General features: G+C 44.8%; 2 protein-coding genes across 5 annotated transcripts in view; both read left to right on the forward strand.

Annotated features, from left to right (window-relative positions):
* Positions 1 to 7,932, forward strand: part of LOC111841725 (NACHT, LRR and PYD domains-containing protein 3-like) — a 66,893-nt gene extending 58,961 nt beyond the window's left edge. For all 4 annotated transcript variants that reach the window (XM_072711282.1, XM_072711283.1, XM_072711284.1 and 1 more), the window contains 7 exons: positions 1,254 to 1,427; positions 2,606 to 2,779; positions 3,865 to 4,038; positions 4,361 to 4,534; positions 4,857 to 5,030; positions 5,397 to 5,443; positions 7,124 to 7,932. In XM_072711282.1, coding sequence (XP_072567383.1) covers positions 1,254 to 1,427; positions 2,606 to 2,779; positions 3,865 to 4,038; positions 4,361 to 4,534; positions 4,857 to 5,030; positions 5,397 to 5,443; positions 7,124 to 7,644 — 1,438 coding nt within the window. In that variant the 3' untranslated portion in view covers positions 7,645 to 7,932. The remainder of the gene's footprint in view (positions 1 to 1,253; positions 1,428 to 2,605; positions 2,780 to 3,864; positions 4,039 to 4,360; positions 4,535 to 4,856; positions 5,031 to 5,396; positions 5,444 to 7,123) is intronic.
* A 9,844-nt stretch (positions 7,933 to 17,776) lies between these two features.
* Positions 17,777 to 23,741, forward strand: LOC111845589 (stonustoxin subunit beta-like). The gene is made up of 5 exons (XM_072711719.1): positions 17,777 to 17,798; positions 18,062 to 18,164; positions 18,488 to 18,658; positions 18,778 to 18,824; positions 22,930 to 23,741. Exons 1-5 carry the CDS (start codon positions 17,777 to 17,779, stop codon positions 23,448 to 23,450), a joined length of 864 nt encoding a protein of 287 aa, XP_072567820.1. The 3' UTR covers positions 23,451 to 23,741.
* The last annotated feature ends 337 nt before the right edge of the window (positions 23,742 to 24,078 follow it).

The following is a 24,078-nucleotide window of genomic DNA, read 5'->3' on the forward strand; positions in this document are numbered from 1 at the left end:
GCTAATGCTGAGATGCTCAGCTACAGAACGGAATATTCTAGGCCTTCAAAATACTGTGAAGCTGTGAAATGAATTAAAGTGCATATTCATCCAACGGAGGCTAACATGAGACAGCTGACAGATACAGAAACTCCTAAGCTAACACAAGGTGCTCATTCATACCTACTTTTAATCACATTGTGCAGCAGCAGTAATTGGTCCACATTCCCTAAAGGTTACAAGGTCACACTCTGTTACTGTACATCACCTTCTGGTTACAGTACATCTTCTTATTGGCGTCCTAATGATTACATTCTCTGTGTGTTATACAGTACCATGTAATATTCCATATGGACACCCCCAAAGGGGCAGTCTTTATTTTAGGGGGATAAGGGGGGGCATTTAGGAAGGGCAGCCGGAGTGTGGATTCTAGCTCCTTCCTCACGCAGCTGGGCTCGGCTCCTTGGTCGCTGGCTGAGCAGGTGAGAGGCAGCAGTCCCTTGTGGGTGGTCATCCTCCAGGCCGTCTGTGTTCAGAGAGAGAGAGAGACGGCAAGCAGGCTGCTCCCCAGTCACCCTCTCCCCCCCCCCCCCCTGCCCACGATGCAGGCTCTGAGCCATGCTGGGGGAGGCGATCCCCCCCCCTCTCTGGGGCTGTTTTCAGCTGTCAGCTGCCTCCTGTTGACATTCCTCACTTCCTCACTGGTGGTTCTGCAGCTGACCGTGGGGATCTTGTGGTTTCTGTCCGGCGCTGTGGTGCTGATCGTCCTCTTTGGGATTTAGCCGACTTTCCTGCCCCTGTGGCATCACACTGTTTGCTCTTGGCGTCACTGCAGGGCCTCATCCTCTCTGCCATCAGTGCTCTTCTTGTGGCAAGACTGTGGATGAGGGAGTCCAGTTCTAAGTTTCATGCAGTGGGTCGCTGGCACTGGATGGTTTAATTTTGAACTGGGCTGATTATTCATGTCTGTTTCTACACAGTCAGTGAGACTAAAAGGTGAGCTTCAGTGTACAGTGTGTGGGGGCCGCAGGAACAGAGTCACACAGGCAAACCCGGTTGCAGAATAATGCCCCCAAATGGCAGCTTTTTATCAGGAACAGGGAGAGCAGGGGTGGAGGAAAAGGGGGAGGAGCTGAATGGCTGCTTCGTCTGGGCGGGTCCAGGCCAGTCGCTGGTCCCAGTCAGGCTGTGGCTTTGGGCACATCAGCACTGGGGGTTTGATGGGTCGCTGCCACCTGTATTTTGTCTGATATTTTGTGATTTCCTTTCTGCAGGCTGGCAGGCTGTAGAGTCACAGAAGAAGGCTGTTCTTCCCTGGCTTCAGCTCTGAGGTCAAACCCCTCACACCTGAGAGAGCTGGATCTGAGCTACAATCACCCAGGAGACTCAGGAGTGAAGCTGCTCTCTGCTGTACTGGAGGATCCCAGCTGTAAACTGGAGAAGCTGAAGTGAGTAGAGAATGAACATTTTATGTTAGTTCATGTCAAGTTTGTTTATGTTGCACATGTTCATACATCAAGGTCATTCAAAGTGCTTTACAGAAATTATAAGGAAAAATGCATAAAATAAAAGCAGACAAAGTAAAAGTGTAGGAATAAATATGAAAATAAAAAGAAAAGAACATGAAACATTAACCCTTTGAAGTCTAGCGATAGGGAACACACTTTCACTGACTGGGGCATGGTCACACATTTCATTCAATATCATAAACTTAATTCATGGCAAATAAATTATTTCTTATATATTTGTTTTGGCAATAAACTCATCTTTATCTTAGTGTACTTTGTAAATATGTCAGATATTTGTTATGTTTGTAATTTGACATGAAAGTATAGACATTGCAAAATGCAGTTTGGAACAATTGCAGACACATTATAAAAGTACATAGTAAGCAATGCTGGCAGTTTGTTTTGATCCCAGATATCTGATCACCAAAGTCTAGGCTACATAAAGATGACTAAATGGTGTAGTTACCCACGTGAGCATTAAAGTCCTCCAGAATGGAGCGCCTTCCAACATCCCATCCAAGGTCTCCAAGAACGCCACATACTCTGAACTGGTGTTCGGTGCATAAACACAGACGACAGTCAGAGCCCATCCCCCGACTCAAAGTCGAAGGGAGGCCACCTTCTCGTTCATCGGGGTGAACTCCAACATACTGGCACCAAACCGGGGGGCTATAAGTAGACCCACCCCTGCCCTCCGCCTCTCACCATAGGCAGCTCCAGAGTGGAATAGAGCCCAGTCCCTCCCCAGGAGTTTGGTTCCAGACCCCGAGTCGTGTGACAAAAGTCAAACCATGTTAGAAATAATTAAGCAGTAAAGCTGGAAATCAATCATTCTTAGCCCACGATTTGTGTTGGTTAGCAGAGCTAATAGATGAAGAAAAGTGACAGTTATGTTGCAGTTTAGAACTTAACTGTGTTTGGTTTAACAAAAGTTACAGATAAAAATATAATGGACACCAATCAACACGGAGGTGATTGTTCATATGCTTTTTATATACTGTACAATTAAGTCATTGTTTTAAAACAATCTCTTCTGTGATGCTGTGATGGCTCACATTACTGTAATATACAGTACAGCGATGCAAAAAGTGGTTTTATAAGTGTTTCATTTTCCTAAGGGTGGACCGGTGTGAACTCACAGAGAAATGCTGTGAGGTGCTGGCTTCAGCTCTCAGATCAAACTCCTCACCCCTGAGAGAGCTGGACCTGAGTAACAATGACCTGCAGGATTCAGGAGTGAAGCTGCTCTCTGCTGTACTGGAGGATCCCAACTGTAAACTGGAGAAGCTGAAGTGAGTAAAGAATGAACATTTTATGTCAGTTCAAGTCAAGTTTGTTTATGTAGCACATGTTCATACACCAAGGTCATTCAAAGTGCTTTACAGAAAAGATAAGAAATAAAATGCATAAAGTAAAAGCGTAGAAACAAATACTGTATGAAAGTAAAAAGGAAAGAACATTAAACATTAAAGAACAGATATTAAGTGACAAAGTGCCATTTGCATCAGTTACTGTCACATAGTCGACCATGGAGCTGCGGCCTGGGTGCTCTGGTGCCCGGTGCCCTTATAAACACCCTTATGCTGGAACACGTTGTTCGTTATGGACAGACTGTGGTCAGCACAGGAGTCCAATAAGAGAGCAGCTCAGGTTCAGATCGGCCAGGCCGTTCCTCCCAATCACAGCCCTCCAGGTGTCACTGTCGTTACCCACGTGAGCGTTAAAGTCCCCCAGCAGGACAATGGAGTCCCCAGAGGGGGCGCCTTCCAACATCCCATCCAAGGTCTCCAAGAACGCCACATACTCTGAACTGGTGTTCGGTGCATAAACACAGACGACAGTCAGAGCCCATCCCCCGACTCAAAGTCGAAGGGAGGCCACCTTCTCGTTCATCGGGGTGAACTCCAACATACTGGCACCAAACCGGGGGGCTATAAGTAGACCCACCCCTGCCCTCCGCCTCTCACCATAGGCAGCTCCAGAGTGGAATAGAGCCCAGTCCCTCCCCAGGAGTTTGGTTCCAGACCCCGAGTCGTGTGACAAAAGTCAAACCATGTTAGAAATAATTAAGCAGTAAAGCTGGAAATCAATCATTCTTAGCCCACGATTTGTGTTGGTTAGCAGAGCTAATAGATTAAGAAAAGTGACAGTTATGTTGCAATTTAGAACTTAACTGTGTTTGGTTTAACAAAAGTTAATAAAAATATAATGGACACCAATCAACACCAGGGTGATTGTTCATATGCTTTTTATATACTGTACAATTAAGTCATTGTTTTAAAAAAATCTCTTCTGTGATGCTGTGATGCCTCACATTAATGTAATATACAGTACAGCGATGCAAAAAGTGGTTTTATAAGTGTTTCATTTTCCTAAGGGTGGACCGGTGTGAACTCACAGAGAAATGCTGTGAGATGCTGGCTTCAGCTCTCAGATCAAACTCCTCACCCTTGAGAGAGCTGGACCTGAGTGACAATAACCTGCAGGATTCAGGAGTGAAGCTGATCTCTGCTGTACTGGGGGATTCAACCTGTAAACTGGAGACACTGAGGTCAGTATTACTGGGTATTCCGTACTGTAAACTGGAGATACTGAGGTTAATCATATTTGTCAGGTCAAATAGTAAACTGGTATTTCACAATGACACTGCAACTGGTACACAGATTAAACCACAGACCATGGGTATTTGACAGTACAACAGAGATACTATTCCACACTGTAAACGGGAGATACTGAGGTCAGTATTACTCAGTTTTCCATGCTGTAAACTGCAATTGAAATATTTGTTAGACCAGACATATTTGCTTAAAAGTAGTACTTTTAATGGTGAGATGATATTATTTATTGGAGAGTTTTTGTCTGTCTCTCTGCAGGCTGTCAGGCTGTGGAGTCACAGAAGAAGGCTGTTCTTCCCTGGCTTCAGCACTGAGGTCAAACCCCTCACACCTGAGAGAGATGGATCTGAGCTACAATCACCCAGGTGACTCAGGAGTGAAGCTGATCTCTGCTGTACTGGGGGATTCAACCTGTAAACTGGAGACACTGAGGTCAGTATTACTGGGTATTCCGTACTGTAAACTGGAGATACTGAGGTTAATCATATTTGTCAGGTCAAATAGTAAACTGGTATTTCACAATGACACTGCAACTGGTACACAAATTAAACCACAGACCATGGGTATTTGACAGTACAACAGAGATACTATTCCACACTGTAAACGGGAGATACTGAGGTCAGTATTACTCAGTTTTCCATGCTGTAAACTGCAATTGAAATATTTGTTAGACCAGACATATTTGCTTAAAAGTAGTACTTTTAATGGTGAGATGATATTATTTATTGGAGAGTTTTTGTCTGTCTCTCTGCAGGCTGTCAAGCTGTGGAGTCACAGAAGAAGGCTGTTCTTCCCTGGCTTCAGCACTGAGGTCAAATCCCTCACACCTGAGAGAGATGGATCTGAGCTACAATCACCCAGGTGACTCAGGAGTGAAGCTTCTCTCTGCTGTACTGGAGGATCCCAGCTGTAAACTGGAGAAGCTGAAGTGAGTACAGAGTGTGTGTCTGACACGCTACAGATACTTATGCATGTATGTGAAGAGGCGGCACCAATAAATAAATGGATACAGCAGTACTATGTTATGTCTTAATGGTTAGGGAAGTGCACTTGTAATTGAAAGATTGCTGAATGGAATCCCTGACCAGCAAGGCACCACTGAGGTACCCTGAGCAAGGTACTGCCCCCCAGCACTGCTCCCTGGGCACTGAATTAGCTGCCCACTGCTATGTCACAATGACACATATGCAGAAGACACATTTTGCTGTTGTGCACTGTGTGCTGTGGTGTGTCAACAATAACCACTGATCATTAAATTCTAATTCTAAAATTATACATTCTGCTTTTCCTGTAGTGTGGACCACTGTGGAGATTGCAGGACCAGACCAGGCTTACAGAAATGTAAATGTGTTTGCATGTTTTTATTAATAATACCATTAATACCATTTTATGATTGTATTCATGCAATTATTGTGATGAGTGTGGCTTTTTGCACTGTATGTAGATGGATTTCCATGTTTGTATTTAGGTGAGTTTCTCTGTGTGTGACAGTTTAGACAGAATTCAAAGGGAAAGAACAAAACAGACAAAACATCCAGCACTGTAACCGCTTAATCCCAACTGGGGTCACAGGGGGGACTGGAGCCTATACTGGGAACAAGGAGTGCAGGCAGGAACCAACACACACACACACACCAATCAGCCTGGTCTGCACACTTTTGGACTGTGGGAGGAAACCAGAGCCCCCAGCAGAAACCCACACAAACACAGGGAGAGCGTGTGAACTCCACACAGAAAGGACCCGGGACCTTCTTGCCATGAGGCATCAGCGCTAACCACTGCGCCACCGTGCTGCCCACAGACAAAACAGGCATCACCAAAAATACTATTAATTCATCAATGTAAACAGCCTGTAAACAGGTACTTTATAGATGCTTATATCGTCCTTGTGTGGGAGTGTAACAGGGTTAAAATATGTTCTGATATAGTTCAGCGTCTTTGATTTCACAAAGTAATCCTTTGCATTTGTTCTTCATGTATATGCGGTGAGTTTACTTTTATCTTTTTGAGATTCATTAGTATTTTCCTAGATGGCACCCATAGTCTCCAACAAACCGGGAGAATGGTCTGGCTGCAGAACACTGGGCGTCTCCGCTAGGAGGATCTCCACTGTGGGACCAGAAATCACATGATCTCCGCTCCTGGGCAAACTTCAGAAACAGAACCGAAGTATAGGATAGATATATTATTGTTAATAATTATTATAGTATTATAATAATTTGTATAATTATGGATGTACATATAGATATGTGTCTGTATAATGTTAAACATTATTGCAACATTTTATATATAATTATAGAATTATATAAGTATTATTATTACTGATCATAAATCATAATAATCTATAATAATAATATAGGATAGGATAATATTATTATTATCACCACTAGGATAATACCGTATCACTCTGTATAACGTAGTTTATACCACCACTAGGAGACGCCGGAACCACATGTCCTCCACAATAGCAGTGGAGATGACGTCAGTGCGACATCGGGAACTATCTTTAATAATCCAGCCTACTGAGTTCTATTTAGTAGCGTCGCGTCCGGGCAGGAGTGGAGTTTCCAGCCCCACAGCAGAGACCCTCCTGGCGGAGTCTTCAGCCAGATGTAATCAGTTCATGCTCCTTACTTCTCTCTCTTCTAAACCGGCGCTGATGCCGGACTCTCTCCTCAGTCTGCGGGCAGGGCTGCTGTGAAGAGGCGTGCGGTTCGAAGGAAGATTATATTTTAAAGTAAAGACACTCACTTTTAGTATTAATCTCTGGTGCCGTTTTGTGGTAAATATGCTTGTGGAGAATATGTCTGATGAATGTCGCTGCTCTGTAATTTTATAGTTTAGCTCGCGTAGCATTTTGGTGGCTCTTCCCGCCGGCGTCGCGCTGTCCGACATTTCCTGAGCTATTTCATAAACTTAAGTTCCCGTTTTGTTCGAGGAAGCTGCGCTGTTTTTATATTGTACAGAAACATAAAGAACAGGCTGCCTGATGGTATTAATAATTCTTCCTCCTGTCTACAGACTCCTGCCAGCTGACACTAGACCCCAACACAGCAAACAGACTCCTGTCTCTGTCAGGGGGGAACAGTAAGGTGACAGAGGGGGCAAAGCAGCCATATCCTTATCATCCAGAGAGATTTGAATACTGCCCCCAAGTTCTGTGCAGAGAGAGTCTGACTGGCCGCTGTTACTGGGAGGCTGAGTGGGATGGAGGTATAGCCTGGATAGGAGTGACTTATAAAGGGATCGAGAGGAAAGAAGACAGTGACTGTGTGCTTGGATGCAATGAGAAGTCATGGAGTCTGTACTGTGGTCCTGACAGTTACTCTGTCTGTCACAATGATAAACTGAATCTCATACCCATACGGCCCTCAGGCTCCCGCAGAGTAGGAGTGTATCTGGACTGGGGGGCTGGTGCTCTGTCCTTCTACAGAGTCTCCTCCGGTGGACTGACCCTCCTGCACAGATTCACCTCCTCATTCACTGAGCCCCTCTATCCAGGGTTTGGGGTTGATGGTATAAACTCCTCAGTGTCGCTGTGATGTGTTGCTGGTTCTCCTGGCAAAAAGGTAAAATCTTTTTAACCTTTATAATCCTTTTTAATCTGAAATGTATATTTGACAAAAAGAAATGTCTGTGCTCAGCGAGCTGAATAAACATGAAAAATATAGTTTTATAGTTTTTCTCTCTGACTAAAATGTAACTAAATGTAATCCTGATGATTGGGGGGGCTTTCCCCCTCCCCTGTATAAGTACATTTGATATATTTATGACTATTTACTGTATTTCCTTCGTGTACAATGACAATAAAGGCTTTCTGTTCTGTCCTATTAATGTCCTGGTTCAGCGTCACCCAAAGCATAACTGAGTAACATAATGAAACCATTCTGGTGGATTATTAAGTTAAATTCACTTTACTGCTGCAGCTGAACATAACTAACACAATGACACTAAATCAATGTATATAATAATTATGTAACTGGTAACATAAGAGAAACAAAAACTTTAAATTATATCCAGTTACTGTCCTGGTTCAGTGGATTAAAGTAAATAAAATTATTATGAATTTATTTTATTAAGTAATTAAATTTGTTTTATGAAATAACTATTTAAAGTAATTAATAATTTAGAGTACTATTTAGGTACTACCGTACTATACATATGTGTGTGTGTATACATACATATATGTATATGCACACGCTATATATATATATATATTCATACATACACACACAAACAGCACCCGAATAGACCACACACACAGGTTTGTAATTATTTCTTTATGTAGACTCTCCATTCATTACTATGGGGAAAAATCTAAGCAGCATAACGACCTTGACCAGGCGCTGTATTTGGGTATGTGTGTGTGTGTGTATGCGCATGTGCGCTCTAACTGGGCACTGTGTGTGTGTGTGCTCTAACTGGGTGTTCTGTGTGTGTGTGTGTGCGCTCAAACTGGGCACTCTATGTGTATGTGTGTGTCATGACAGTATGGCTGCTGACATCGCAAAAAGAAAGAAAATGATTGATCAATCAGTCAAATACTTGATTAACAAACAGACAAATAAACAGTATATAGTAACTGTTGAAACACTTCACCATGAAATGTAGGTAATGATTAAAAACCTTTTTGTATTAGTGAGCAGGACCAGGTGACAAACTGTTCCTGTCAGTGTTCTGGGCTTCTAGGTAGCTTTTATTAATGTTTTACATTATGTATCTTACATTTGCAATGAGGATGTTGTGGAGGACACTTTGCTTGAAATAACATGTATTACAAAGCTACTTATCATGCATATTTATCCATATAATGTCCTGGGGACAGAAATGGCACGGATTTGGCAGAATGCCCCGAAACGACTTGTCCATGAGAATCCTGTGGCTGCGGTAACAGTAGCTGTATTTTCTTATCTAAGAAAAGAGGCGATCTCTGCTGTAACAAGATATCGGTTCAGAAAAATTGGAGTCTCTTGCACACCGTTTGGTTTTCCTTATTGCTTCGTGGGTGAATATTAATTAATTGCTGAATGTTCGCATGTACACTTCACGTTCAATAGCTGGTAGTGATTGGACACAGTGCGGTTATTAATGAAGATGAATAAAAATCTGAAATCATCTGCAATTTCATGATGTGAATATCAAGTGGTGTGCATTGTGCCCCATAGATCATTGCTTAAACTAGACTTTACTGAACATGTCTATATCTCATTAGGTTTAATGGTAAGTCAATGTAGGAACCATATGTAAGTTTATATTTGTAACCATCCGGTATGTAATCCTTTTGTATTTTGTACGAGTGCGCCCTCTACAAGCGGTGAGGGCGCTGGCCTGAAATGGAGATGACATCACACATGGCGGGGAGGAAGCGGGCCGGCAAGATACCATCATTGACCTCGGCCTCAGCCTTATGGTGCGTTAGTTTTTCTCTCAGAATTCCGAGTTGAGTGACATGCACGTCCGACAATCTTCCGTTCGAGCTACCCACATCTCGGAACAAACATGACTGCCTTCATGAATGCACTGCTGTGTGTTGTTGCTTTATATTTCAGCTCAAAAATTTTCAAGCGCTCGCACTAAGACAGAAATGATTTTTAATGCCGTGAGAATCCCACATTCTGTCGAAGTTACTCTGGAAGCACAGGAAGACATTCCTTACTGCTCAGTGTCCACTGATGGTAGCAACCATTGGAGCTGTGAAAACATTCCCTCTGCTCATTGAGTATTTTGATTGGAAGAATGGTGGCGTGCAAAATAAATTACTTGAAGTTAAAAGCACCCAAAATGAATCAGCTGACACTATTGCACAATACATCAAAGAAACACTGGAAAAGAAAGGGATATTTTCTAAATAAGAACATAAGAACTATACAAACGAGAGGAGGCCATTCGGCCCATCGAGCTCGCTTGGGGAGAACTTAACTAATAGCTCAGAGTTGTTAAAATCTTATCTAGCTCTGATTTAAAGGAACCCAAGGATTCAGCTTGCACTACGTTATCAGGAAGACTATTCCATACTCTGACTACACGCTGTGTAAAGAAGTGCTTCCTTAAATCCAGTTTGAAATGTTCTCCTGCTAATTTCCACCTATGGCCACGAGTTCTTGTATTTGAACTAATGCTGAAGTAACTATTCGGTTGAACAGCATCCAAACCTGTTTGAATCTTATAGACCTGGATCATGTCCCCCCTCAGTCTCCTTTGCTTGAGGCTGAACAGATTTAGCTCAACTAACCTTTCCTCGTATGACATTCCTCTAAGACCAGGAATCATTCTTGTGGCCCTACGCTGCACCTTTTCTATGTTCTATGCCGCTATGTCCTTTTTAAGATATGGTGACCAAACCTGTACACAATATTCTAGGTGAGGTCTCACCAAGGAATTGTATAATCTTAGCATTACCTCCCTTGACTTAAACTCCACACACCTGGAGATATACCCCAACATCCTATTGGCCTTTTTTATTGCTTCCCCGCACTGGCGAGAATGAGACATGGAAGCATCAACATACACACCAAGGTCTTTCTCATAATCAGCTACCTTTATTTCAGTAGGTCCCATAAAATACCTGTACTTTATATTTCTGCTCCCTACATGGAGTACCTTACATTTGTCTATGTTAAATTTCATCTGCCAGGTGTCAGCCCAGTCACTAATTAAATTAAGATCCCGCTGTAGCTGCTGAGCCGCTAGTTCAGTATCTGCTACACCACCCACCTTGGTGTCATCTGCAAATTTCACCAGTTTACTGTATATATTGGTGTCTATATCATTTATGTAAATTAGGAACAAAAGTGGTCCTAAAATTGAACCCTGCGGTACCCCACTATGAACGCAGGCCCACTGTGACATCGAGCCTCTTATAACTACTCGCTGCTTCCTATCCGTTAACCAGTTATCAATCCAAGTCGCTACAGTTCCTAAAATACCTGTCGCTTTGAGTTTAAGTGAGAGCCTCTTGTGGGGAACAACATCAAAAGCCTTTTGGAAATCTAAATAGATGACATCATAGGCCTTCTTATCATCAACTTCCTGAGTAGCTTCCTCAAAAAACTCCAACAGATTTGTTAAACAGGATCTACCTCTCCTAAATCCATGCTGGCTATCCCTCAAAATGTTATTTGAGTCCAGGTAATCTACCATTTTCTCTTTGATTATAGCCTCCATAACTTTACCAGTTATACAAGTTAGACTGATTGGCCTATAGTTTGACAAATTACTTCTATCCCCTTTTTTGAAAATGGGCGTTATGTTGGAATGCTTCCAATCAGAAGGTACCACACCTTCAGATAAGGATTTTTGAAACAGTAATGTTAAGGGTCGGCAAATAATATCCCTCATCTCTTTTAACACTATAGGTAAGATGCCATCAGGGCCCTGTGATTTATTTATTTTGAGCTTAGCTAGGCTTTGCAAAACATCAGCTTCAGTTATATATATATTAGTTATAGACGATGTTGGATTAGTAATAAGAACTGGTAAGTTACTAGTGTCCTCGACAGTGAATACCCGTGCAAAACTATCATTGAACTCATTTACTATGTCAATGTCGTTTTCAATTATAAGACCCTTACTATCCTGCAGATTAGTAATTTCAGCTTTTAGAGCTCTTTTAGAGTTAAAATACTGGAAGAAACTTTTAACGTCATCCTTAGCCTCCAATGCGATCTTCCTTTCGACATTCCTTTTAGCTCGTCTAATGTCATTTTTAATTCAGCCTGTAGATTTAGATACTCTTGCTTTATTATGTCATCATCAGTTATTTTCCATCTCTGGAACAAAGCCCTTTTCCTCCTTACTTTATACTTTATGTCCCTATTAAACCACCTAGGTTGCAATTTCCTAGATTTATTCTTGCTAGAAACAGGTATGAAGTCCTCTTGTACTTGCAATAATGTGCTTTTAAAAAATTCCCATGCCTCTTCAACAGTTTTGTTATTTAACTCCATCCAGTTCACAGTTTCTAGTTTTAATCTCATACAATTGAAGTTAGCCTTCCTAACATTATATATTTTTGATTTGGACTTTGCTCTTCGGGCACTAAACTTAACCTCAAATTTAACCATGTTATGATCGCTACTGTCAAGTGGTTCTAAAACGTCTAATTTACCAATCCTGTCCTGGTTATTAGACAAAACAAGATCAAGAATGGCATCTCCCCTGGTAGGGGTGTTAACAAACTGAGTAAAAAAACAATCCTGTACTAATTCCACCATCTCAAGTTCATTTTCAGAAGAGCCAGCAACAATGTCCCACTGCATCCCCGGTAGATTAAAATCACCCATAACTACCACATAATTTTTATTGCTCATAATCCTAATATCACTGTATAACAATCTGCTTTCCTCAGCAGCTACATTGGGTGCTCTGTAACAAACACCGACAATTAGGCTATTTGAGGTTGTAGCATCTAATTTTACCCATATAGCTTCCGTACTTTTACTTATATCAGTAAGCGCTCCCTTGCCTGCAAGTTTTCCTTTACATATACTGCAACACCACCTCCCTTCTTACCTATACGGTCTTTACGGAACAATGTGTAACCATCCATATTATATTCTTGTCCATCCTTATCACTCAACCACGTTTCAGTTATTGCTATAATATCATAAGAGTCCGATGAGATAAGAGCCTCTAAATCATGAATTTTATTCCGAATACTCCTGGCGTTTAAATACAGACAACAAAGGGTAGGCCTATTACAGTGCCTACTTGTAATATGATTTTTTTGGGCTTTCCGTTTCCCCCCAGTTACATACTTAACTAACCTCCCTGCCCCCCCAGTCCCTAGTTTAAACATTCCTCAACTACTCTACAAATACGCCTTCCCAGTACACTGGTTCCCCTCCGGTTCAGATGCAACCCATCCGGCTTGAACAGGTCCCACCTGTTCCAGAAGGTCCTCCAGTGCCCCATAAACCTAAACCGCTCTTTCCTACACCATCCTTTTAGCCACGCATTTAATCTCCTTATCTCAGCTAACTTAGCCTCACTTGCACGTGGCACGGGGAGTATTTCGGAAAATACCACCATGGACGTTCTGCTTCTAAGCTTATTGGCGACTTCTATAAATTCATCCTGCAGAGCAGCCCTTCTACCCTTGCCTATGTCGTTGGTGCCAACATGCACCACGACAACTGGATCCACCCCAGCTGGGGCCAAAAGCTTGTCCACACGATCTGGAAGGTCTCCTACCTGGGCACCAGGCAGGCAAGACACCGTACGGGACTCTCTATCACGCGTGCACACATAACTGTCTACTCCCCTAATAATTGAATCCCCCACTACCACAACCTCCCTCTTTCTGGGGGGAGGGGGCTCCTCAGTGCCCAAGGGCCCACTTGCTTCCCCAGTCCCTTCCGGCTCTAAAGCTGGAAGCACCTGAAACTTGTTAGACACAGACACCTCAGGTGATGCCGCCTCTGTAACGTGTGTACGCCTTTTCCTGCGTCTACGACCTACGGTCACCCAGCTCTCTCGACCTCTCTGCTCTTCATTCTCCCTCCCCCCCGTTAGTGGCGTACACACCATCTCCCTAAACGGCGTATCAACTAGCTCATCTAACTCACTGTTGCATTGGATGCGAGCCAGTTGCTCCTCAAGGTCGCGAACCTTGACCATGAGTGAGTCCACTAGCTTACATCGCTCGCAGATGAAGTCCGACTGGACACTAACGTCCAGAAGGGCAAACATCTTGCAAACGCAACACTGAGCCGGCCCCATAATTAACTAACTCACTATGACCCCGTACTCCCAGCCCAGTAAATTTATATAGTGTATTTAACTATAAAGATTAATTTGCGTAACAATAAATGCAGTAACGTGCGGAGTACACTAAAATATGTTATTACTTGTGTTAAAACGGAACTTAATTATTATTTTATTTAAAATTTTAAACCTGATAAATTTACTACTACTTACCAGAAGAACTTCTGCCTGAACCAAGTATGAACTAAAAACAAGGCGAAATCGAAGTTGCTCTTGGGAGGTCGAAAAACCACAAAAACCCCCTCACAGCAGGCTACTGCCGGAGCGGGAAAAAAGTGGAAAATGTCCTCCCGGCCCCGACTGGCGACCGAGCAAAGCTCAGGAGCAACTGTCCTTTTCCGACGCCGGGTAGCGATACCGACGTTAGATATTATTAGTTATTTTCGCCCCGCGGGTGTTTGCTACGGAGTTTAAACGCGGACAGAAAAACGCCGCTCACGCGACACCCGCAGCTCTCTGTCGGTAATAATCGCGCTGTTAATTAACAGACAGGACAGACAAGCACTCACGCTGACCGAAATACGAACAATAAATAGAAATAAACAGCCACCCACGTAAACAGGTAAAGCACACAAACACTCAAAACACTCCAAAAAACAATCCCAAACAATCGCTGCAGCTCAACACCACTCTCTCGCAGCAATCCCAGCAATCCTCGCAGCAATCCCAGCCTGATGTGAATCAGTCACATAGATACAATAATTAATTGTTTAATCAATTAATGCAGATGGTATGGCATGTTTGGTATCAAACTGATTGTTAATCACCCCTGATTCCAAATCTGGTCAGTGATTACCATAAAAGTGGATGTATCAAAAGTTATAACAGCTTAATGAAAATCATCAGTAAAGGTAGAATCAGGCGGGCCATAAATCCCAAAAGGACTGATACAGACCCCCCTCCGAAAGCCCGCCAAATGGATGGCCAGCCATTGGGCCAGGAGTCGAATTCCTGGTCATCCCTATTCATGAACTTTACAGCATAAAAATCCTGGCACCTCAGAACAAAGAGTAGCAGAACAACCAGCAGCAGCGCAGAGAATAACCATCAGCCCGAAGGAGAACATCAGCCCGGGAGAAGAGAAGCCCACAAGAAGCTCTCCGGTGAAGGTCCAGCTGAACAGAGAACAGCACCCAAGACAAAGCTTCACCAGGAGAGAGAATCTAAAGGGACTCCACTCCACTGCTCCAAACACCGCGCCTTCCTGAGTGCCATCAGCTCAGCAGCTCTGCCATCAACTGCCAAGACCCCCCCCCCCCCACTCTTCAACCAAGTAAACCAACTTCCTTTCATTCTAACAACTTAAGCTGTTCTGTTTAACCTGCTATAAGACTTTAGGGTCGTGTTTCCACAAACTATGCTTGCTTTGCAGAACAGTATTTCCCATTTAAGGTTACTCATTTAAATCCGGTCATTGCATTTTCATAATTACATCGTTTGTTTTATTTCGTGTTTGTTGTTTGTGTTAGGTGTAATGTCTGTCTTATGTTAGTTGTAGTGTTAGCTAGGAATAAATGCATGTCTTTTACACAACTTCAGCCTCCGTCATTGAGTACTCACACTAAGTTCCTGCCTCTGTGCGATCTTACTACACGCTCTGAACCTCAAACTCGCCTGAAACATCGCGAGACTCTCTCTCATTGGCCGTGAGGGGAGCTTCGCTACCAATCGTGTACATTACCTGGTGATGCAGCTCGCTGGACGAGCCTTCTAACCCAGGTTACTAAGCGATACTGGTAATTAGTGAATCCCATTTAAGTCTCACATTAACAGACTCACAGGGATACCGCAATTGAATTTGGAGGAGCCAACCATTCGGCATAACAATTGATTAATAATCAGCATTAAATAATAATTAAACTTTAATTAATTCAAAGATATTGGTGGAGAATATTAAAATTTATTTGAGCTATTAATTCCTACACAGAATACAATCTCTAAATCTACAATCTCTACATATGATTTTTTTCCGTCCATGAATACTCATTTTTAATGCATTTAACTGAAATACTGCCCATTCTCAGAACACAGAACATGCCATTTCTTGACAGTATCGTCGTTCAAGTTCTTTCGATCGATGGATCTTAGCCAAGTTTTCTGTAGCCTTTCCGGCAGCTCTTCAGTCTCTTTGCCTTGATTTGTACGATCCGTAGGTATACAGAAGAAACCTAGATTTGGGGTTTTCTTGCTGCTGTTCTCACTCTCACCCCGGTAAAATGGCCACCGCCTCGTTTTCATTTATGCGTACCTTGGACAATGACATCAGCTTAATACGACCCATTATATTTGTGAACAAGAGAACATCAGTACATCACTTGAAATTTCTGCTGAGTGCATGACTGTAAGTATGACCACAGTGCATATGGTGCAACTGACAGTTTTGTTACTTCATACCATCTGATGTGGACCCAGGTCGCATGTTAAACATGTCAAGTAAATTGGCGATGCTAATTTCTGTTAGCCTGTTAATGGCAATTCCCATTAGGTGTTAGCATAGTGGCAGTATTGTTTCTAAACCTAAGCCTACACCAGATGCCTTTTTCATAGGTTACACTACAGTGACTTATACTGTAGATTGTTTGTTTTTTTCCAATATACTGGAGCTCAGGCTGTTATCCTTTGTTCCTAGTATTCTTTCTAGTTTAACCAAGTTTTCAACTCAGGAATTGATGGCTATCATGCTTCTAAATGGATGTATTTAGCTTCTCTTCCCACAAAGAAAAGTTCTTTTATCTTTGTCATTGATTTATGCAAATTTTACAGCTGCTGTATTCCCAGTAAAGCTACCAGTTGAAAGTTAACTCTGACTTTCTGTTTTGTTGTGTGCCAATTGTTGCATATATTAGTGTTATAGGCATCATACACATGATATAGGCAATGAATTGGCTTTATGCAGTTTTGTTTAATACAAACATTGTACATAAATTTGTTTGATACAAAAAATGACATAAAATGTAATATGCAATATGCAAGTAATTTTTACTGAAATTAGGTCACTATGGTAGCCTATTTCATGATGTGATCAACAGCTCTATACTGAACATTATAGAATTGCTCAGTATATGCCAGTGTTTGGATAATTTTCCACAGTCCAAGAGGCATTTATTTCTTTAAAAGACTTTTGCAGTTTAAAACAGTGTGTAACAAAAAGAGGTCAAACAACTCCATTATACATCAGTGCATTAATTGGTGTTGCCTTTATGCAATTTAGCATATCGGTGACACTAAGTCCCTGCATAATCAAAGAGAAATTAAAATGGCATTAAGCTTGCGACTAAAGTGTATGACTGTATGACCAGATCCTGTCATGAATTTCTGGAAAAAGCTCCTGGAAATGTCCTGGAAAATGATTCCTTAAAAAGAGTGGGAACCCTGATGGAGCTGCGGCCTGGGTGCTCTGGTGCCAGGTGCCCTTATAAACACCCTTATGCTGGAACACGGTGTTCGTTATGGACAGACTGTGGTCAGCACAGGAATCCAATAAGAGAGCAGCGCTCAGATCGGGCAGGCTGTTCCTCCCAATCAGAGCCCTCCAGGTACTGATCTACCAGCATACTGTCATGGCTAACCTCCCTCAAGCATTACGCACTGATCTAACAGCATACTGTCATGGCTAACCTCCCTCAAGCCGATAGGTGTTTTACAAACAATAAACTGGACAGGACAACCCATAATGCATTTCAGCAGTAACATAATAAACACAAACAGGATCTTATTTCTTCTTCTACTTCCTTATATCCCACAAACCTGTCAGCAGTCAAACCATGTTAGAAATAGTTAAGCTGAAACGCAGGAAACCAATAATGATTTGTTGGTTAGCAGCGCTAATAGGTGAAGAACAGTGACAGTTATCTTGCAATTTAGAACTTAAATATTCTGCGTTTAACAAAAGTTACGGCTAAATATATAATGGACACCAATCAACACTGGGGTGAGTCTTAATATGATTTTATATCCTGTACAATGAATTCATTGTTTTAAAGCAATCTGTTCTGTGATGGCTATAATGGCTCACATTACTGTATTATACAGTACAGCAATGCAAAAAGTGGGTTTATAAGTGTTTCACTTTCCCAAGGGTGGACCGGTGTGAACTCACAGAGAAATGCTGTGAGGCGCTGGCTTCAGCTCTCAGATCAAACTCCTCACCCCTGAGAGAGCTGGACCTGAGTGATAATGACCTGCAGGATTCAGGAGTGAAGCTGCTCTCTGCTGGGTTGGGAGATTCACACTGTAAACTGGAGATACTGAGGTTAGTATTACTGGGTATTTCACACTGTAAACTGGGGATACTGAGGTCAGTATCATTGGGTATTCCACACTATAATCTGGAGATACTGAGGTTAGTCATATTTGTCAGGCCAAATAATAAACTTGTATTTCACAACGACACTGCAACTGGCACACAGGTTAAACCACAGGCCATGGGTATTTGACAGTACAACTGAGTATTCCACACTATAAATGGGAGATACTGAGGTCAGTATTACTTGGTATTCCATGTTGTAAACTGCAATTGTATTGAAATATTTATTAGTCCAGGAATATTTGCTTAAACATTATACTTTTAATGGTGAGACGATATTATTTATTGAAGAGTTTTTGTCTGTCTCTCTGCAGGCTGTCAGGCTGTAGAGTCACAGAAGAAGGCTGTTCTTCCCTGGCTTCAGCTCTGAGGTCAAACCCCTCACACCTGAGAGAGCTGGATCTGAGCTACAATCACTCAGGAGACTTAGTGAAGTTGCTCTCTGCTGTATTGGAGGATCCCAGCTGTAAACTGGAGAAGCTGAAGTGAGTACAGAGTGTGTGTCTGACACGCTACAGATACTTATACATGTATGTGAAGAAGAGGCACCAATAAATAAATGGATACAGCAGTACTACAGTATGTCATTCTGCTTCTCCTATAGTGTGGACCAAAGTGGAGAGTGCAGGACCAGACCAGGCTTACAGAAATGTAAGTGTGTTTGCATGCTTTTATTAATAATACCATTAATACCATTTTATGATTGTATTCATGCAATTGTTGTGATGAGTGTGGCTTTTTGCACTGTATGTAGATGGATTTCCATTTTTGTATTTAGGTGAGTTTCTCTGTGTGTGACAGTTTAGATAGTATCCAAAGGGAAAAGACAAAACAGACATCACCAAAAACACTATTAATTCATTCATCATTTTTTTTTTTTTACAAAGACTTTATAGGTGCTTATATCGTCTTTGTGTGGGAGTGTAACAGGGTTAAAATATGTTCTGATATAGTTCTACATCTTTGATTTCACAAAGAAATCCTTTGCATTTATTCTTCATGCACATGCAGTGAGTTTACTTTTATGTTTTTGAGATTCGTTAGTATTTTACTAGATGGCACCTGTAGTCTCCCCCAAACCGGGAGAATGGTCTGGCTGCAGAACACTGGGCGTCTCCGCTAGGAGGATCTCCACTGTGGGACCAGAAATCACATGACCTCCACTCCTGGGCCGTACATGACGTTATGCAAACTTCAGAAACAGAGCCAAAGTATAGGATAGAAATATTATTATTATTATTGTTAATAATTATTGTAGTATTATTATAATAATTTGTATAATATTTATATAACATTTTATATATAATTATAGCATTGTATAAGTTGTATTATTACTGATAATAAATTATAGTCATGTATAATAATAATATAGGATAGGATATTATTATTATCGTTATCTCCAGGATTATACCATATCACTCTGTATAACGAAAGGATATGCCACCACTAGGGGGCGCGGAATCACATAATCTCCCCAATAGCGGTGGAGATGACGTCAGATAACTAGCTTTAATAATCCAGCCTACTGAGTTCTCTTTAGTAGCGTCGTGTCCGGGCAGGAGTGGAATTTCCAGCCGCACAGTAGAGACCCTCCTGGCGGAGTCTGCAGCCAGATGTAATCAGTTCATGCTCCTTACTTCTCTCTCTTCTAAACCGGCTGTCACGGCACGTACGCGCCCGGAGCACAGACAAACAGGCAGGAATCCAGGGATAGGGAAAATGGGGTTTAATCGTAGACGAGGCACGCTACAATGCAACATAACATCACATCAATGACCGAACTGGGGAAACAAACGGAAACGCGGACTAAATACAATGGACTAATGACAACAATCAGGAACAGCTGGTAAACACGGGGAATCCACATGCGGTTAATGAGGGGGCGTGGCACACAAGGGGAGTGGACGATCGGGGCATGACAGGACCCCCCCCCCAAAGGCGCGCACTCCGGAGGGGCCACAGGCGACAGGGAGGAGGGAGCAGGAGGGAACCACACAGGGGCCGAGGGAACGGGACGAGGGAGAGATGGAGGGGACACGGAGGGAGCAGGAGGGAACACCAGCGGAGGCAGGTAGGAGGGGGAAGCCGCGGCAGACGACGGCGCAGCCGGAGCCGGCGAAGGCGCCGTCCGACGCCCCGCCGAAGCAGGGGGGCCCGTAGGCGACCGACATGGAGCCGGAGTCGGGACCGAGGACCGGCACCGAGGCACCGGGGGGGGACCCGCCGACCCAGAGCCGGAGGACCCGCAGGCAGCCACCGAGCGACAGCTAGGGGCCGAACGGGCGAGCCAGGGGGCAGGGCGGGCGGGACCCGGGCCCGACGCAGGTGTCCCCGCCCTTTCCAGGAGACTGATAGGCGGGGACCTGGCCAGGGTCTGTCACACCGGGGTGACGGTGGAGGAGTCACAGGGGAAGTCAAGGGGGCAGTCACAGGGGAAGCCACGGGGGCAGTCAGGGCAATCCCCGAGGGGTCCCACTCAAGCTCCCCCTCCAAGTCCACTACGGAGGGAGGAGCATAAGGGCAGCAGTCCGGGACCTCCTCGGAGACAGGGGCCTCGGGAGCCGTGGGGAGCTGAGCCGAGAGCTCAGGGGCCGCGGGGAGCTCAGGAGTCAGGGCCTCAGGCGAGGTAGCTTGTGAGGCCGCGGGCGAGCTGGGCTGGACGGGCAGAGCAGCGGCCTCAGGCAGGGCCGCGGGCAGAGCGGCGGCCTCAGGCAGGGCCGCGGGTACACGGCCAGCAGGCGGGGAGTCACCGGGGGCGCCTCGGACGTGCGGCCAGCAGGGGGCGCCTCGGACGTGCGGCCAGCAGGGGGCGCCTCTGCAGGTATGGGAGTCACGGGGAGCACTGGAGTCACGGGGAGCACTGGAGTCTGCACAGGGGACTGGGCAGGGGCCACCCACTCCAGGCCAGCAGGGGGTAGTGCAGCTGGAGCAGGCAGCACAGGAACCTCGGGGGGCGCTGCAGGCGGCACAGGAACCTCGGGGGGCGCTGCAGGCGGCACAGGAACCTCGGGGGGTGCTGCAGGAGCTTCTGGAGGAGCCAGCTCCGAACGCAAACGGAGCAGCTCCCTCAGGGTCTCCTCCACCCTTTCTAGACACTGGGATGGGGACGCTGGGGTGACCGCGGCAAACTCCTCCTGCAGCCGGTCCAAGAGCCTGGCAGCCTCCGGGGAGCCCCTTATGGCGGGTTCACCCACCAACAACAACAAACAAACAACAAATTTATTTTTGTATAGCGCATTATCACAACATTACATTGTCCCAAAGCGCTTTACAGCATCCCCACCCAAAGCCCCCAGTGAGTAAGCCATAGGCGACAGTGGCAAGGAAAAACTCCCTAGAAGGAAGAAACCTTGGGAGGGACCAGACTCAAAGGGGGAGCCCATCCTCCAGGGGCCGGCAGGCACCCGCCAGTACTGTCCTTGGAGGGTAAAAAATCTCCTTGCCGTCTCCAGGCAAGGCTGTGGCTCAGGAACCACGGGGGGCGCTGCAGCCTCAGGAACCACGGGGGGCGCTGCAGCCTCAGGAACCACGGGGGGCGCTGCAGACTCTGGAACCACGGGGGGCGCTGCAGCCTCAGGAACCACGGGGGGCGCTGCAGCCTCAGGAACCACGGGGGGCGCTGCCCACTTCCGAAACCGCGGAATCCGCGGGATCGCGTCCTTAACGGACCTGGCCCCTTTAAGGGCCAGACGCGTCCCGGTGAAGGGGCCGGCTGGCTCAGGCTTGGCCAGCGAAGCGGCGGGCAGACGGGCTTCGGGCGTCCGCCTAGGCGAAGCAGCGGTGACGTCACCCGCGAACACTGTCGGGTGGAGAATCGGGCTGGGATTCCCCCCACGCGCATCAGGGTAAGCGGCAGAGAGAGAAACGGACCGGAGGAAGAGCTCGTCTGCTGCGTCCTCTTGTCTGGTCTCTCACCTCCGTCTCCTTCTGCGCGCTGGCGCTGCCAATCCAGGCACCTCGGGTGCCGGCGTCGGTCGCCGGTCAGCTTCCGGCCAATACAGGCTGGGGTCGCAGAATGAATAATTCCCTGGGACCATCCTTGGAACCCCGGGTAGATCTGCCCACAGCCGGTGCGCCACTGAAGTGCTTGGTCCGTTTTTAGGGAGTCCGGTCATTCTGTCACGGCGCGTACGCGCCCGGAGCACAGACAAACAGGCAGGAATCCAGGGATAGGGAAAACGGGGTTTAATCGTAGACGAGGCATGCTACAATGCAACATAACATCACATCAATGACCGGACTGGGGAAACAAACGGAAACGCGGACTAAATACAATGGACTAATGACAACAATCAGGAACAGCTGGTAAACACGGGGAATTCACATGCGGTTAATGAGGGGGCGTGGCACACAAGGGGAGTGGACGATCGGGGCATGACACCGGCGCTGATGCCGGACTCTCTGCTCAGTCTGCGGGCAGCACTGTTGTGAAGAGGCGTGCGGTTCGAAGGAAGGTTATATTTTAAAGTAAATACACTCTCTTTTAGAATTAATCTTTGGTGTCAAATTTTTGTGGTAAATATGCTAGTGGTGAATATGTCTGATGAATGTCGCTGCTTTGTAATTTTATTTACCCATAATTAAGCTGTTAGTTTAGCTCTTCCCACCGGCGTCGCGCACCGTCCAACATTTCCTGAGCTATTTCATAAACTTCAGTTCCCGTTTTGTTAGGGGAAGCTGTCCTGTTTTTATATTATACAGAAACATGAAGTACAGGCTGCCTGATAGTATTAATAATTCTTCCTCCTGCCTACAGACTCCTGCCAGCTGACACTGGACCCCAACACAGCAAACAGAGACCTGTCTTTTTCGGGGAGGAACAGGAAGGTGACAGAGGGGGAAGGGCAGCCATATCCTGATCATCCAGAGAGATATGACATGTGCTCCCAAGTTCTATGCAGAGAGGGTCTGACTGGCCGCTGTTACTGGGAGGCTGAGTGGGATGGAGATGATGCCCGAATAGGAATGACTTATAAAGGGATCAGGAGGAAAGGAGACGGTGCTGACTGTGTGCTTGGATGCAATGACAAGTCATGGATTCTGTGCTGTGATCCTGACTTTTACACTGTCCTGCATAATTATAAAGAGATTGACATACCCATAGAGCCCTCAAGCTGCCGCAGAGTAGGAGTGTATCTGGACTGGGGGGCTGGTGCTCTGTCCTTCTACAGCATCTCCTCTGATGGACTGACCCTCCTGCACAGATTCACCTCCTCATTCACTGAGCCCCTCTATCCAGGGTTTCTGGTTTCTGAAAACTCCTCAGTGTCACTTTGACATGTTGCTGGTTCTCCTGGCAAAAAGGTAAAATCTCTGCTTTTTAACCTGTATAATTCTTTTTACTCTGAAATGTATGTTTGACAAAAATAAATGTCTGTGTTCAGCGAGCTGAATAAACAAGAAAAATTTTATTGTTTTTCTCTTTGACTAAAATGTAACTAAATGTAATCCTGATGAGTGGGGGGCTTTCCCCCTCCCCTGTATATGTACATTTTATATATTTATGTCTATTTAGTGTATTTCCTCCCTGTACAATGACAATAAAGGCTTTCTGTTCTGTCCTATTAATGTCCTGGTTCAGCTTCACCCAAAGTATATAATAAAACCACAGTCTGGTGGATTTAAGGCAAATAACACTTTACTGCTGCAGCTGAACATAACTAACACAATGACACTAAATCAATGTATATAATAATCATGTAACTGGAGACATAACTGCAGGTCAGGTCAGGTTGGGGAGCATGTGCTGATGCAGTATGTTGCTGCACCCACCACACAGCAAAACTCCTCGGGATTTCTGCCGGCGATTTCCCAGGCCTGTCCCACCCTCCAAAAATAGCCATCCATTTACCGCAGTCAGTTGTTATGTGGGCGTCCCCTTGGCCTGGTCCAACCACTTGGGTCT

Source organism: Paramormyrops kingsleyae, chromosome 4 (assembly GCF_048594095.1).
Source record: "Paramormyrops kingsleyae isolate MSU_618 chromosome 4, PKINGS_0.4, whole genome shotgun sequence".
NCBI lineage: Eukaryota > Metazoa > Chordata > Actinopteri > Osteoglossiformes > Mormyridae > Paramormyrops > Paramormyrops kingsleyae.